This window comes from Pipistrellus hanaki (assembly GCF_964339955.1).
Source record: "Pipistrellus hanaki genome assembly, chromosome: 1".
Lineage (NCBI taxonomy): Eukaryota > Metazoa > Chordata > Mammalia > Chiroptera > Vespertilionidae > Pipistrellus > Pipistrellus hanaki.
The window spans coordinates 44,790,660-44,807,453 of NC_140503.1; the positions used below are offsets into that span (position 1 = coordinate 44,790,660).

The 16,794-nt window shown below is 46.0% G+C and overlaps 1 protein-coding gene across 21 annotated transcripts in view; it reads right to left on the reverse strand.

Annotated features, from left to right (window-relative positions):
• Positions 1-252: 252 nt before the first annotated feature.
• TPM1 (tropomyosin 1) overlaps positions 253-16,794 on the reverse strand; it is a gene marked incomplete at its 3' end in the record, with an annotated part of 29,313 nt that continues 12,771 nt past the window's right edge. For 4 of the 21 annotated variants that reach the window (XM_084887590.1, XM_084887582.1, XM_084887592.1 and 1 more), the window contains 7 exons: positions 15,600-15,733; positions 13,278-13,395; positions 11,913-11,983; positions 11,058-11,133; positions 10,533-10,595; positions 10,155-10,224; positions 253-1,599 (listed from right to left, as the gene is read on the reverse strand). In XM_084887590.1, coding sequence (XP_084743716.1) covers positions 1,517-1,599; positions 10,155-10,224; positions 10,533-10,595; positions 11,058-11,133; positions 11,913-11,983; positions 13,278-13,395; positions 15,600-15,733 — 615 coding nt within the window. Of the gene's footprint in view, positions 1,600-2,017; positions 2,848-6,959; positions 7,231-8,676; positions 8,760-10,154; positions 10,225-10,532; positions 10,596-11,057; positions 11,134-11,577; positions 11,654-11,912; positions 11,984-13,277; positions 13,396-15,599; positions 15,734-16,794 lie in introns of those variants that run through there. The other 17 variants (XM_084887591.1, XM_084887573.1, XM_084887583.1 and 14 more) reach the window with 7 other exon arrangements.

Below are 16,794 nucleotides of genomic sequence, written 5' to 3' on the forward strand. Positions count from 1 at the left end.
GGCCTCCATGTGTATGCAGATTAACACCAACACCACGGAGAAAGGCTTTGGGTGAGGGTCTTTTCAGCCTGCTGGTCACGTGAACAAACCAAAAGAGATGCCGCCTGGAATGTTTTTGGGAGGATGATACCCAGTTTTCCCCGGACTTTGGTATGTTGTTTTGCTTTAAGAAACCATACACGAGAGAAGGTAGGTTGATCATGTGACCCAAAGTTCACTAAGTAGAAACATACAAACGACAGGACCATCAGGTTTAGAAAATGTCCTACAATGTGCATTTTATTCCATATCATTATACAATGTCTTTATGTACAGTAGTCCCCCCTTATCCACGGTTTCATGGTCCTCGATTTCAGTTAACAAAGGTCAACCATGGTTGAAAAATATCAAAAGATTTCAGAAATAAAAATTCATACGTTTTAAACTGCGCGTCGTTCTGAGAAGCGTGTTGAAATCTTGTGCGGCCCCGTTCTGTCCCGCCCAGGACATGCATCGTCCCTTGGTCCAGCATCTCCACACTCTACGACCCCCGCCCTCTGGGCACTTAGTTGCCTTCTTGGTTACAGATTGTCTCAGTATCACAGTGCTTGTGTGTAAGTGACCCTTATTTTACTTAATCATGGCCCCAAAGTGCAAGAGTAGTGACGCTGGCAATTCAGACATGCCAAAGAGAAGCTGAAAAGTGCTCCCCAAGTGAAAAGGGATGTAGGTACAGGAAAACACACGCAGCATACAGAGTTCGGTACTATCCGTGGTCTCAGGGATCCATTATCCCCGTGGATAAAGGGAGGGGAGCTACTGTGGTTAGCACTCGTAAGGAAAATTTTTTATTTTTTATAAATTGTATGTAGTGCCTAAACTTCCACTTTAACATGAGGACACAGAAAGAGTGGAAACCCACATTGCCTGCTATCCTCCAAGGGTGCCGATTAGAAGGAAATAGAAGTCCTGAAAGATCAGCGTGGCTTACAAACTCTTGGCTTTAATGAATTCGGACATACAGAATCCACAGTCTCGTCTCACAGTAAAACTCAAGGCAAAATAAATTAGTGTTGGACAGAATTCTACATTGTACAACATCGAACAAAAGACCGCGGTGGGACCTTTTGTTTCACGTAGCACCAATCCACACCTGACTATTTCCCAGCGATCTTCCTGCTGATTGTGTCGTTGGCACTCTGAGTGGAAATCTTTCTGCTTCAGTGAGGGCTGCTGGACTGACTAAGCATCCTCTATGAATGTGGCAACGTCAACCTGGGAAATGGCACACGGAAATCGCCCTCGCTCTGTCACATGCCTGCCTTGGTGTGTTTGTGTGTGTTTTTGTGTGTGTGCATCCCAGCCCATGATGCAGCCATACTTGTGTTTTTGTGACAGTGGTAAAAGTAAATAAAAATGTATTTAAGGGGTTTCATGGTAAGCATGGTGTTAAAAACAAAACAAAATCAAAAACACAAAATAAGACAAAAAACAACAACGAAAACATGAATGAATGTGGTCGCAGCTAAGGAGGTTTTCACATGTTGTTTAACTCCAGTAAAGTCTGATCCAGCATCTGATGCATACTAAGGTTTTCTTCTTTGGCATGAGCCACTTTCTCTGTGGTGGGATTAGAAAATTAAGTCATGAATAGCTGCGCTTTGGACACAATGGTGGTTTGTACATTTAGGCAGGCAAACATCAATCACAAACACAGGATGAGATGATTAGGACTAGGCATGCTTGTAAGACATTCCTCATTTCCAGACAAGGACCTACGCAGAGGGAGCCGTCTGTGACCCAGAGGAACTACAGGCACAGCAGGCTCTCACAGGGCGGCCGGGCGACCCCCACCAGCACTCCACCCTGAGCATAACGCGCAGGCGGGGCTGGTAACGGTCCACGGGCCGGGCGCTGTGGGCAAGGGAGGTGCTGGCAGCACGGAGTTAACGACAGCAGACACGTCTGAGTTACAGGCGGTTACAGGTCTGGGAGTTGTGCTGTAACACAACCTCACAGAACATAGAGGTGACATAAGTAGGTTTTCCGACAACTTTCGAAATGTTTTATTTTGGTTGCTCATTAAAAAAAGTTATCAACATGTTTCATGCACACTTCACTAGGACATTCTCTTACTATTCTTACGGGGTTCTATTTATTATCGCATGACAATCTCACTCAAGTCCAGCAACACCGTTAGACTGAATAAAAGCATACCTTTCAGACAACCGGGACTTCTGACATGAGCGCCTGCTTTCAAAAGCTATTTTGCCCAAGCATAGGTACATTTAATAATATTTCAAACACTATACCAGATATTAGAAGTTAGGAATATGAATATGTAATAGGAATATACATATTATATATATATTACCCCCACATATAATATATATATGCATATAGTTATACACATGCACACCCCTCTGCTTTGGTTTTCTAACTTAAAGTAGGACTCTGTTCTCTGCAGGAAATAGAGAACAATTTTCTTGAGGTCTTCATTATGTATCAATTCAAACAAGAGGACCTCCTGTTGCAAAGAGGTGTGCTAAATTGATTGTTATATTTACTCATATACATAACGATTGCATTTTACCATAAAAACGATTTCAGGATTAAAGAGAACTGAAATATTCCAGATATAAGAGGAAAATGCAGGCAAGACCAGCCTTTCAGCTGAATCCTTCCATGTTCCTTTCTGCAGAAGCAGCCCTACAGGTGAAGGCGTTAACAGTCTTAGATTCCTGACCATGGGCTCCATTCCTAGAATTCAGCCCAAGTTCTCGCCCACTTAAGTTTAATCCTCATTCAGGGCCAGCTTTAGTTGGTTAGTTAGGCGGCGGTTTTGCTCAAGTTGTTGGTAGAGTTGATCTGGACAGGTCAGCAAGCAGGTTAGCAGAAGAGAAGAGGCAGAAGAAGAGAGGTTAGCTAGACTGGGAGAGAGGGAGTTAACAGACAGAACAGAGATACCTCCGGCACTGGTTACTCGCTGGGCAGGTTACCCTTACCCCATGGCCATCTGGTCCTGTGCCCAGGAAGGAGGATGGTAAAGGCCTGGCAGACTTAGAGCCAGGATTTCTCTCTTGGTGGAGGGGTGTGGGAGGAAAGGGAGCAACAGGGTATGAAGAGGAGAGAATGGAGGTTCCTCTTGTACCTCGCTACCACCATGTGGACTGGGCCGAACCCAGTTTCTGGCAACAGCCTGAGGAACCCAGGCGGGGCTGGAGGCGAGCCCAGCACGGCAGCCCCTCCTTGCTGCGCTTAGTGGCGATCTCTGGGGAAGCCCCCACCTGCCCATTGCTGCTCACCTCTTAGCCTTTCCATCTCCACTCCGAGGGCTGGCTTTCCTTTTATTACCATCGCTGCATTAATGCTTTTTGAAATGCAGAACTGAGCTCCCTGTCCTCCAACCCTTATCAACCCTTATGATACAGGGTGCACATTCTGAACTCTTGCCCAGTTCCGATACAAGGTGTGTGCCAACCTACTCAAACAGCCGAAGATCGTAACTTATCTCCACTCAAAACTGACTTAAAAACTTATCTTTACTTCTCGAACATAGTATTTGTTTGGAGCTAGATGGATGTGTACAAGGTGCACAAAATCTCAAACATCTATAAGGAGATCAGAATAATATACATTTTACAGTCCTGTAATCTGCTCCACAAGGCAAGGAAGCCGCTTGGAGATAGCCTACATCTGAGGACCCAGGGGACACCCAATGACAAGAACCTGGATTGTTTCAAATGATGGTGACCATCTGAACCCAGAAATTCTACTTCATGATCTCGAAAAGCTGGCAGTCCTGTCCCTGGGGAGAATGGAAATGCTCAGTCCCTAGCCCTACGTCTGTGGGGAAATTGAGCAATTCTTATTTTAACTTTCTCTTACAAATGGTCGGAGACACTTTTCAGCTGGAAGTGTATCTTGCCTTGTTCTCTTTGCTCACCCAAATTTTCTGAACATTCAAAAACCCCGGCCAAATGCCACCTCGTCCAGGCAGCTCCCAGTCAGAATTGTTCTCTCTTCCTCTCAGACTCCCAACTACAGTCAAACCTTGGTTCTCGAACGTCTCCCAGCTCCAACAATTCAGTTCTCCACCAAGCTGTTGTGAACCAAACTTTGGTTCCTAACCTGACAACCCTTTCCTGTGGACACCTCATGATGACAGAAAGCATCTCCCAGGCAACAAAGGGGAGAATGCTTTTTCTTGCTGGCCAAATAGGATCGGCACAATTTCACATAAAGAGGCCATCAAGGGTGCTAATGTTGCTAAGGTTGTGAAAGAAACAATGGATGACAGGCAACAAAAGAAACAGAAAACTGTTGACTTGGATAAAGGAAAAGCAGCTTGCAGGTAACAGCACATCAGAGGCAGAGATCTGTGAAAAACTGAAGATGCCTCATGCTGATTTTCTGAAAGTGATTCCTTTGAGGCTGGTAGGGGGCGATTCGATCAATTTAACAAGTGTTTGTAGGTTAAACAGTACAATAGGCATGTACTATGTATTAGAAAGGTTAAAACAAGTAATCACTTGGAGGTTTGGAATGGATTAATTCCATTTACGTTATTTCTAATGGGAAAAAAAGTGATTCTTTTTTTTTTTTTTTTAACAAATTGCTTCTCCATCAGCCTTCTGGGACAAGTTCGAGAACCGAGGTTCCACTGTACATACCATCTATTAGTTCAGACTCACTTCGTTCATCTATCTTCCCACAAGATGGCAAAGAACATTTCTGGTTCATCTCGTTACCATATCCCAAGTAACTTCCTCCCAGTGTCTTGTATAAGGCATAGGTTTTGGGGCTTCAAAATCTAACCACACTAGTACATCACATCTCGCATGGGGCACTACTGCCAAGGGCAGGCAGGATGTCTCGGTTTGTGAGCCAGTGCTCAGCCAAGCTGGATGGAAGGACTCTGCAGAAACCCTAGAGAATCCGGAGGATCAATGTGAACTCAGCTTACGTGACACCTGTCCCTACCACCTCCCCCGTGGGACCTGCCCCTTTCAGCTGCCCTGGAGCTGGTATGCCCCGGTGGCCTGAGGGCAGGGAGCAGAACCACTTATATATTTGGACTTGTTTTCCCCTCCTCCTCTACCTCCCAGATGTCTGGGGCCTCTGGTGTCGACTCAGCCATGCTTTTGTTTGGTCCAACTGAGGCTCCTGTATCAGCTGGAGTGAGGGCCTGGCACTCTGAACTGGAAGTCTGGGCTCTGACAATTTCTTGATAAAATCAACTTGCTGTTTCCTCATTCAAGTACCGTACCTACTTGGGCTATTCCAGATTTGCCTTCCCAATTTATCAGTTTCCCATCTCCCCGTGTAGAATCTACGTATAGGAAGTGTGCAAGTCTCTGGCAGGGTTTCGAAACCACAGATGCACTCAGCACACGCTCAGCAGAACCTGCAGACTTGTCCTTTTATCTACTGCAGGAATCAGGGTTACTCACAGAGGAGCCCACTATTACTCTGAACTTAAAACAACAACAACAAAACAACAGGGCAGGAATCAAAGTCAAACGCAGGCCCATGGAGCCTTAGAAAAAGAAAAACAAAGTTACAGAAGTCTTTACACTCTCAGGGGAGGGAAATAGTCCAGAATCTAATTTTTAAAGTCTACTATACCATTACTAAAACACGTTCTGGCCCTCTTAGGGTATTTATTACCTGCTCTCAAGTCTTTGTAGAGTAACTGATATTATTTCCAGCTTGTTCAAATTTATTTGAGTATAAATTCAGTATACCAAATATATAAAATAGTGGTATATCAAACCTCTCAGTAGAACAAAAACTACAAACAGATGAAGGTCACCCATATTTACAACACATGAGAAATACAGCTAGACTATTGAGGAGGGAGAAATGTTGGAAATTAGAAAACAGAAGTCCACATCATTGTGGAGTTGTAATTAAAAAATAAAATCACTTAATTGCTGTTTTTGAAGTAAATAGTGAAGCCCAAATAAAACGTAATTGTGTTCTGAACAATTTCCACTAACTTCTTTTTTTTGGGGGGGAGGGCATGGGTGGGAGAAGTAACATTAATGACTATACTTTAAAAGTGTCCACAAATAAAAAATAAAGACCCAAACCAGTTATTACTGCAAAGATTATATATATTCAACCTCTTCTAAAGAATACAGACGTGCTTAAGAGCACAAAAATAAATCTCAACTTGAACATAATCAGATTTAGAAAATCTGAGATGTCATTTCATGATCAAAATGAAGGTTTAAAAAGTTTTAACTGTTCTTTGTGCTGTAAATGGAGGATCAAGAATAACCTCACCTTACACAGCTTGATCCAAGTTCTTTGCCATCATTCCCAACATGTAAATGCCTAGCAATTAGGATGGCCATGAGCCTTAGCCAGGAGCCCTCCATTGGTCAGGCATGTCCTCGAGGCGGGGCGGGTAAATATCGGCACAGAGGACACTCCACGCCCCCAACTGAACCTCTGGCAGAGAAGACCCTGCTCAAGGCGCATCTTCTGATTCCAACAAGGAGGTCCTGTGCAAAGGTTCTAACCTGGGCCCCATGTCAGAGCCATCATTATCTCTAAAAAACACATATGCCCAGAACCTCATGCTAACCTTCGAAAACCAAAACTCTGAGAGGGACGCAGGCATAATAGATTATTTCCTCACCTGAGGACATGTTTAGAGATAGGAAGAGAGAGAGAAATGTTGAAGTGAAAGAGAAACATGGGTTGGTTGTCTTCCACATATGCCCCAACCAGGGATTGAACCCGAAACCCAGGCATGTGTCCTGACAGGGAATTGAATTGGCAACCTTTTAGTGCACAGGATTACACTCAATTAACTGAGCCACTCCAGCTGGGCATAAGCATATTTTTAGAAAGTTCCATAAGAAACTACTGCCTCAGAAACTCTTGAAACTAATATATAACGTTCAGAATGGGAAGGGGGGGGGGTGTGTAAAAAAAAAAAAGCAGCAGCCAAAAAAGTAACCCTCACATGCGTGAAGCAGATTTGCAGTTTTATTCAGTGTTGAAACTAAAACGTGAAGTAAAAAGAATAGCAAACAGAAATAGCTTACACAGTGTTTATTTCACACTGAACTGAAGAGCTTCTGTACAATAGGAAGCGCAGGGTGTGCCCGGCCCGAAGGCAGGACGCTAAGAGAGAGAACAGGGTCAGCTGGAGGAGAGACACACTGCAGAGCGCAGAGAGGTGGAACACCCAGCTTGATGAAGGGGTCTTGGGAGAAGTGAGGCAAAGAGACTTATCTGCATGAAGAGAAAAGGTGAGAGAAAAAGAAAAAAAAGTGGCACAATGGAAAAAAGGAAACCCAGACCAACAGGAGAGGAGCACTCGGAGCACAGGCGAGAAGCAGCCATGCAAACCCCCTGCCAGGGGCACCCGAGGGAGGCCGTCCTCGCCCCCAGGCTCTGGGCCCGAGGCATCGCAGGGCCCCTCGGGGTCAGGTCAGGGTCCACTTTAAGAAGACCCATGAACAGAATTTTGAAACAAATTTTGAACTAAACCTATCTTTCAGGATATTGAATCATATTTGATGCTTCAAATTTCCTACACAGCATCACCACACGTATGGTCTTATGGAAAAGACCCCGGAGACAGGTGATCTGACCCACACTCTCTTTTCCAAATGAGGGAAGAGAAGTGACATGTTCTCCAGTGTCCAAGGTGATGTCTCCAAGGGTAACGTGGAGACTCTCTAAGCTGCGAGGCAGCAGGCCCATGCCACTCTTCCGTGTTTTTTTTTTTTTTTTTTTTTTTTTTGCATGGGTTAAGGTGGGGCCTGGAAAATGGCATTTCCAGCTTATCTGGAACTCAGTGCCACATTATTACAACGGAGAGAACCCTCTGTGAAACACTCCGTGTTAGAATGCAGAAGCAGAGTTAAGTTTAACGTTGAGGTCTGGTTAGTAGTGTGTAAACTGGTCATGTCTGCTCAAGGTTCTCGTGAGAACAAGACTACTTGCTCCAGCACTCACTACCTCACAGTCTGAAAGCGGGCCACTGACTCCCAAGCGCACATTGTGCTGTGGGTATGCCCCATTGCTTTGACACAAGTTGCGTATTTATTGGGAGTATTTTAATTCCTTTTATGTAAACAGAAAATTAAACGCGTGGTTACTCAGGAGCGGGTTCCTTTCTCTAACAACTCTTAACAGTGAGAAAGAGAAGGTATTTTACAGCTGTACTGGATCGGCTTCCTTTCCCTCAGAGCCTCTGTAATCTGACATGTTAGGGTTCTTAAATTCGTATTTCTTTTTTTTTTTTTTTTTTTTAAAACGGTATTATATTTAATTGGATCTCAGAAAACCGTTTTTGCAAGTTCTTTGGGAAGCTCCTGCACAGCTGCATGGCTTTCTAATTTTACTTGAGCCTAATTTAATTTCCTGAAAGGATAGTACTCAAGACATTAACAGTCCAGTTCACTGCATTATGGGGACAATCCAGTCTAGTGATTGAGAAATGAATGGATTCTGAAGGGAAAATGATTTGTATAGGCAGACTTAATCTACTTGGCCTTTATATTAGTGGAACGTAAAAAATAAACAAAACCACCAATGACTATCCTAGGTTATGCAGAAAGAGGAAGCAGGAAGGAGTGAAGATGGAGACTCTGGAGGCCCAGAAGGGAGCAGCGGTGAGGTTATCATATTAGCATGAGCGCACGGATGTGAGCAGGCAGGGCGGATGAACATTTACATGGAAGTCATATCGTTGAGAGCGTGGTCCAGCTCCTCGCTGATGGCTTTGTACTTCAGTTTCTGAGCGTACAGCTCGTCTATGACCAGGAAGTGGAAGGCAGAGGTGCAAGGACATGGAGAGTGATCAAGAGATGGAAGGCGAGTGAGGGTGGCGCGGGCGCCATCCCGACACAGCAGCAAGGAAAGGGCAATGCATGAAGGAAGTGGTGCCGCAGCAGGTGGCCAATGCAGGAGGCGTGCGTTTTGTTTTTAAACGAATTGAAACAAAAAAACAAAGAGAACAAAACCCGTTAGAAAATAAAACAAGAACGACGCGATATGAAAATCATTAACAAATATGGTAGGTCTATCAGTAAACCACGTTTAGCTCTAAATAAAAACCACCGAGGGATGTCTCCTGGGTGAGTAATAGAAGGTCTTTCTCTGCTAGAGCTGTATTTGAATTACAGTGCAGCAGCCAGCCAACTGCAACTATAAACGGGGAGAAACGTACAAGGGCAGTGTTTTGGAACAACAGCTTGTGACCCTCGTCTGTTATCCTTATCTGGCTCCCCCTGCAAACCACGGACTTGCTGGCCACATTAGGATGTGGAGTTTTGGTGCCTGTGAACCACTCGTGGTCTTCCCACTCAGGCCGCCCGATTAGTGGCCCAGAAGGCCGGACAAGCGCGGGGAGCCACACTTTTTACGCTGGCGCTGTGCCACGTCTGCCCATGATGGCTGCGTATTTTGCCGCACTGGGTGGACTGAGACTTTTTGTCACTCTCTCCTCTCTATTCGCGTGGTTATCACCTACCCTGACCTCCAGTAACCTTTTTAGCCTTGATTTTTTAATTCTTTCTTCTTCATTGCTGACCCTTCACAAGCCTCTGAGCTCAACCTTTAGGATTTCTGTGACACAGAGTGGGTGCTACCATAAAAACCTAAATGTCTTAGGGGAGGAATGCTAAAGTGTCATCTAAAAATACAACGTCCTGTTGTCCCCCACTCCTTTCCGTACCAGGCTAACTAATGACAAAAAACCCAAACCCTTACAACGAATTTATACTTGGAAGAAGATGGGCTGTGTCTAAGAACAAATCCATACCATCTGACACTTAGGAGGTTGTCACTATTAACAGAAAATATACTGGAGTCGCTCTCACCTACCACCACCTGACCCTCAATGAAAAATAACCTTGCCCCACCGAGGAGTGTGAGGGAAAACTGGACGGCACCTGCCGTGACCAAACAGATGTGCCCCGTCGGGTGGCTCAGCTACCTGGTGAGCAGGTCATTCAGGTCCGAGAGTTTAAGAGCCACAGAATGAAACCCCAAGGACAGACAGGAGGAAGGTGCAAGAGCCAAGGTGAATATATATGTCAAGGTGAATACATGTCAAGGTGAATGCACTTGGACTAGAAAACCGTTTTTGCCAGGTCAAGACTCAACCTTAATAAGGGTTCAAGTAAAAACAAAACTGAAGGCCTTACCTTCTAAGTCATCAATGCTTTTCTCCAACTTAGTTACTGACCTCTCGGCAAACTCAGCCCGAGTCTCAGCCTGTAATGATTCAATTTGTTTCGGTCAAAACGGGGATGTTTTAGGGTTCCAGGAGCGAGGAGTACAGGGAAGAACTAGGAAACGGAAACCCAGCACAGCACCCATACACTGGGCCGGAAACTACGCGCCAGCCAGCCAGCCACCGCAGGGCGAGGTGGCAGCCAGCACAGCACAGGAACCCCGGGGCCACCGCTGACCACTCCTGAGGTGGAGCAGCACAACGTGGAAACGCAAAGGCCCCAACCTGCTCCGTGAGAACCAGCTCCTTTAAAGCTCAGGTGGCTTCGCCCCAAACGGTCATAAATTACCTCCTTCAGCTTGTCAGAAAGGACCTTGATCTCCTCCTCGTATTTGTCTTCCTTCTGAGAGTACTGTAATTAGAAAGAACGTTCCAGATGTCAGGCCAGGGCTCACCCTATCCTCCTCTCTCCTAATACAAAGAGCGCGCCAGCCCAGCGAACAGATGTTGAGGATCTCCCTGGCGGTAATGGAGCCTCCGAGATCAAATGGCACGGTACAATACAGCCTCTGTTCTCCTGCCTATTGTTTTACACGGGATAAGAACAAGATAACATCCCGTTGGCACTGGGTTTAGATTAAATGGTTCCAGAGGACTCACATGCTCAACATAAAATATATTCTCTATTAAAAAAAAAGAGAGAGAACCTGCCATTCGATAACCGTCAGGAAATCACCTCAAAATGATGCATTTGCGAAAAAATGCCTAAAGGACGATTGCTTTTATTGGCAGGGCCTCCGAAGAGAAAAAGGGGGTGTCTTTTTGAGCAGCTCAGAAAAGGTGCCTTTTCCCCCACACCATGCTCCGGGCCTACCTTCTCAGCCTGAGCCTCCAGTGACTTCAAGTTGTTGGTCACAGTTTTCAACTCTTCTTCAAGCTCGGCACATTTGCTAATGTTTTCGACCAGAGGCAGAAAGGGTGGGAGACAAGCCAGAGGAAGGAGGAGAGAAAAAGGAGAAGGATGGGAAAAAATGAACACCGAGTCCCAGAGAACAAAGGGCCGCCTTAAAGTAGCCAAATCATCAGGCCGTAAAACACTCAACTTCGTGAGGGCCACTGCCCCCCAACCTTGCAAAAGCTGAAAGGCAGGGTGACAAAATCCAGCGACTGTGAAGCGTGATAATTTGGCTTCTTTTTTTTTTGGCTGCACCAAAAGAGCATTTATGAAGGAAAGGAGTACAAAGAACCCAAAGACAGCACTTAAAGCGAGATACAAGATAGCGGAGGGCGTAGTGAAGGTGCAGCTGTTATACCAAACGAACCAGTAGGTACTGGAAGCTGAAAGACGTCTGGGTTGGAGTTAAACCTAAAAACCACGCATGAGCCATCAGTACCTTATCCTCGGCAGCCATTAATGCTTTCAAGGTCTGATCCATTATTCTTAACTGTTCTTCCAGCTGTCGAACTTGGCTGTTAGTGGACACAGGAAATGCACAAGGCCATTCTCAAAAATCAGTGTGCAGGTAAGGCATGCAGTGACACACGCATTCACACACAGACACCCCACACGAGTCCTCCGTGTTCTGGACTCGTGGCTCATCCATGTCAAACGGGCACGCGAGGAGCCCGGAGCTGAGACAGGTAAATGTGCAGCTGCCAGAAGGTCATGCTGTTTAGTCACTGCTCTGCAGCACCCCACACACAGCGTCCTGGCGCCGGGCCCGCTTACCCTTCTGAGAGCTCCGCCCGCTCCTCTGCACGTTCCAGGTCGCTCTCAATGATGACCAGCTTACGGGCCACCTGTGGCGGGACAGACACAAGGCACACACACATCGTGGGCTTGCGAGCCGTGAGTCAAGGGTTATTGGGGGGGACAGGGAGCTGGATCCATCAGCCCCTAGAAGACCTTGTCTACAAATACGATGATCCCCTTTCCTGTGGACTGGAGAGAAGCTGCTCTCCCCCAGGAGAGCCAATGGGAGGAGACCAGAGGCTTCAGCCCCATAAGACAAGGATGGTTTGTTATGAACGGGCGGGCAGTCTCATGTTAAGTCTGACCCAGATGAAGTCTGTATAATTACATAGCAGCCAAACCAAAGTGTGGAAGAAGGGAGAACTATGAAATTCATCATCTCAAAAAATAGCTGCATGATGAGAAATTATGCATTTTTATGCCCAAGAGGCAGGGGCTGCCGAGAAAACACTGAAAATAATCCTGAGGGCTGCATCCATTTGGAGCTCTGTACCTATCATCTCCTTTGTGTGGGGGAGGTTAACAATGCCAACAGAACGGCAAGAGAACCCGACATGACTTGAGCCGGTGAGATGACTGATGGGAGTCAAATCTGTATTCAGTGAAAGAGAGAACCTGAGAGAAGGAATCCTCTGAAGCATTTCAAAATTAACCGGCATAATGTAATCTGGAAATAATCCTAACAATAATAAAAAGGAGAGTCAGAGCTATGTCAGGACAGCCATGGTGCGTGAAGGGCTGACTGAAACCCTAACAGTGATGTTGCTGTTATCACAGGAAGTGGTGTTCACGGGGACATGACCAGACGCTGACTTAACCGTGAACCTGTGCAGATAATGGGATTATGCCGTCGTGAGAAGAGAGGACAGACTGAAAACTTCCTCCGTGATCAATCACCCCAGTGAGTACGCAGTCCATGTCTCTAGGCTGCCTGGACGGGACCATGCAGGGCAATCACTCCAAGAACTATGTGCATGGTGACAGCAGGAGAGGCTCCTTCCACAGACACAGGAGGCAACGCTCCCTCTCCTGGCCAAAAGCTTTTGTCCTGGTCTTTAGGGGGCAGGGGAGGGGCAGGGGAAGAAGCTCTGGTCTTTCCCAGTGCTACTGATCGGCTTCATGATGAAGCCTGGACACCCCCCCCCCCCCCCCCCCCGCCAGCAGGAACCAATAAGAACCGTGTTCTGCAGACAAAGGAACTCTGCTTCTCAAAACCACCATTTCTGCCAAGAAGCAGAGTTGATAGTTTCACTGAAGAATGCCAGGGTGTGTGCACGGCTCCTGTCCCCCACCCCGGGCCACTGCTGGGGGTCCGAGAGGCTTTGGGCCCCAGGATCTGACCTCTTCATACTTGCGGTCGGCATCTTCAGCAATGTGCTTGGCCTCTTTCAGTTGGATCTCCTGAATCTCCATTTTCTCCTCATCCTTTTGGGCTCGACTTTCAATGACTTTCATGCCTCTGAAAAGGAAGACAAGCAACAAGACCCCAGATTTAGAGTTGACTTCCACAAGCCCACACCCTGCACTGCAGAGGCGTGGGAGGCTTAGTGTGACGAGCAGACCAAAACAGAGCAGCACACAGCCACTTTTCCAGGCCGTGAGGCAAGAGTTTCCAATGCTGAGGCAGAAAGATATATGCTTCTGTTTACTGCGAGTGAAACCTCCTGCGCCCCGTACTGGGGAAACTGTCCAGGAATCTAATGTGAAGTGAAAGGTACCGTGTCAGGATCCCGTGTGAAACGGGGAGGCAGGGCAACAGGAGAGACCAACAGGCTTTCCTTGTTATCTACATAAATAATGGGATTTCTTCCCTTTCCTCGTGGGAAGCTTCGGCTGGAAAATGGACGAAAGTTAGAACAAAAGCACACTTATCTTCATACACGTCCTCCTACAAAGAAGGCAGTTGTTCCTACCTCATCAGCCACAAATGTAAATATCAGATCGAACCATATGAAATTGCTGATATTTGACCCCGTCAAACCTGTATAAACAGCGGTTTTGTATGGGTCAAACTAACACTTGAGATAAGAAACGTTGAGTTTTCCTTTTAATGGAACTCTTTCATAGCAGAGGTGTCGACAGACAGCACTGACACCGTCTTCTACGCTGACATGTGGGTTTGGATCCTATGGCATGATGTTAAGTTTTGGAAAATGTGAACTGATTTACAATAGGTAACAGATTTACAGAATAACCATTCATGTGAACATGTGATTCACAGACCAGAATCTGAGTAGACAGTGAGATAAAGAAGCCACTATTTCCGGATGAAGCCATACAATGTGTTTCAGGAGACTCGAGTTCAGCCAGAAGGTGGCTGTGGGACGCTGGGCAGGTCGGTCAGTCTTTAAGCCTTAGTTTTCTCATCTGTAAAACCAGGAAACTGGAGTCAAGATCCTGACATTCCTTTTCTCTCCAAAGTCTAAACAACATTGTCAGATTCAGATCATCGCCTTTTAGGTTAATTAGCAAGTGTACTTCAGGAAGAAGTCAGCCACAAAACCACGGGTATGTGTACACTGTTCAAGACGGTGAGTCATCTTAAAGAATTCCAAAACTCTTGGTTAGAGAAGAAACAATAAGCATCTGTGAATTATGGGCTGAAAACTTTAGCTAAAAACTTCTTTAATCCTATAGTCTGAGATCACTCGTTATCCATGTGGCAGGGAGCAGAAAATCACTTCCAAGACGAAGAAATGGACAAAATGATTGATTGCGTTCCCCTGCCCAGGCCCCAGCCCAGATCTGCAGTGTTCGGAGCCCCCACACTGCTGTGTCATCCCTCAGGCAGCAGAGCTCTCTCTGGTCTCGGGGAGTCTTTCTCAGAGTGCTCCTATGCAATGTGAATGCATTCACTTCAAAGGCTGAGACAATGCCTTCTAAAACACACGACGTTGCTGGTCCACGTGGCCACGGTCTTCCTTTCCTACCACAAAGCTAGTAGATCTTGGAGCCATAAGTCGGGTAGAGCCAGGTTCCAGTGGGAGCAAGCAGGCTCAGAAGAAACAAGTAGCCCGGCTGGTATGGTTCAGTGGTTGAGTGTCGACCTATGAACTAGGAGGTTATCGGTTCGATTCCCAGTCAGGGCAAGAAAAAAAAGGAAGAAGAAGAAGAAACAATATCTGGTTGTATTTACACGTGTGAGTGTCTGACTAGCATTGCTGAGTCCAAAGCAATTTACTTTTGCAAAACGTATTTCTGCTTTATCTGTGTTTTCTCTGTTTGTTGGACTATCCGACAACTGACAGCTCATTTTTACTTAAGCCTAAAACAGTCATCTTTTTAAAAATGCCTCATTGCTCCGGGGCCAGCAGGAATGAAAGAACCATTAAGCATCCCTAGAATTTCTTGTTTACACGTCATCTTCTTTGTTGGATGGTGAGCTCTATGAGGGCAGGAAGAGGATCTTTTTCTTCTTTGTAACCTTGGGGTTGAAAGCCGCTCTGTGCTTTACCTGAAACCACCCATGTTAAATAAACAAAACCAACAAATTCACCACTAATGTTAAATGAACAAAACCAACCAAGTCACACCTGGGATCAAAAGAGGAAATAATCCCACCAAGAGACTGCAAAATCCTTAAGCCCCAAGATCAGAGGAGCCCTCGGGGCCCACCAGGAGCAAAGGCCGATGCTAGAACCCGGGCTGGGCGAGACGTCTCACCTCTCGCTCTCATCTGCTGCCTTCTCAGCCTCCTCCAGTTTCTGCAAGGCTGTTGCCAGACGCTCTTGGGCTCGATCCAACTCTTCCTCAACCAGCTGGATGCGTCTGTTCAGAGAAGCGACATCGGCTTCGGCCTAGGCAGAGAGAGTAAAAGGCGTTCAGAGTTGGGGGAAGTGAGGGTAGTGCCTTCAGGAAGTGGCTGAGACTGAAATGCTGATCTCAGATAGGAAGCCAGGGCCTTGTGGTGAGCGACTCCTAAGTGCACTTGGGAGCTCCTGGATAAGTTCCTACATTGATGTACATATGGAATGTCCATATTTGTGTATATACACATCCATATACTCCATTCTCATTGGGAAGATGGACCATTAGCAAATGCTTTCTCATTTGGCTCCTTAGAGTTCAACACATAGAGTTCAACACACTGGCTTTCCCTGACTGTTAAAGGCTCTAAAATATCTACCATACAGACACTACTAAATCCAGCACCCTCCTCCAAGCCCCTTTTCGGAAATCCCTTCAGAGTAACTAGCCACACTGGAATAGGGCCAAGACAAATTTCCCAAGTGTTTCCGACATAAGCCTACTAGAATTTCCCTTCCTCCCTTCCTTTTCCTCCCTCTTTCCCTCTCTCCCTCCTTAAAATTTGAATTCTTTGTTTAAAGTATTACATGTTGCCTCCCCCCGCCTGCAATGACCTCTCCTCAGCCATTCCCACCCTCCTGGAATTTCTTAGAAGTCAAGGTTGCCACAAGAAATATTTCAAATTCCTTAGGTCAAAAGCAGTAGATACTGTTTTTACTTGTATCTGTCTCTGAAATAAGATGTTTCTTTCTGGGGGATTCAATGATTACCTACTGGTGAAAGCCTCAGAACACTTGGAGACTGATGATGGTCCATTACATACACATAGTATTTAAACAGTATTGGCAGCTGTTTAAATACTATGCATGTAAACAGCCCTGGCCAATATTTCTCAGTGGTTAGAACATTTGGCCTGTACTCTCGAGAGTCCTGGGTTTGATTCTCAGTCAAGGGCACATACCTGGGTTGCAGATTTGATCCCTGGCCCCAGTAGGGACAACCAATCAACGTGTCTCTCTCACATCAATGCTACTCCCTCCCTTTCATGCTCTCTAAACATCAATGGGAAAAAATGTTCTTGGGTGAGAATTAACACAAAAGATAAATATTA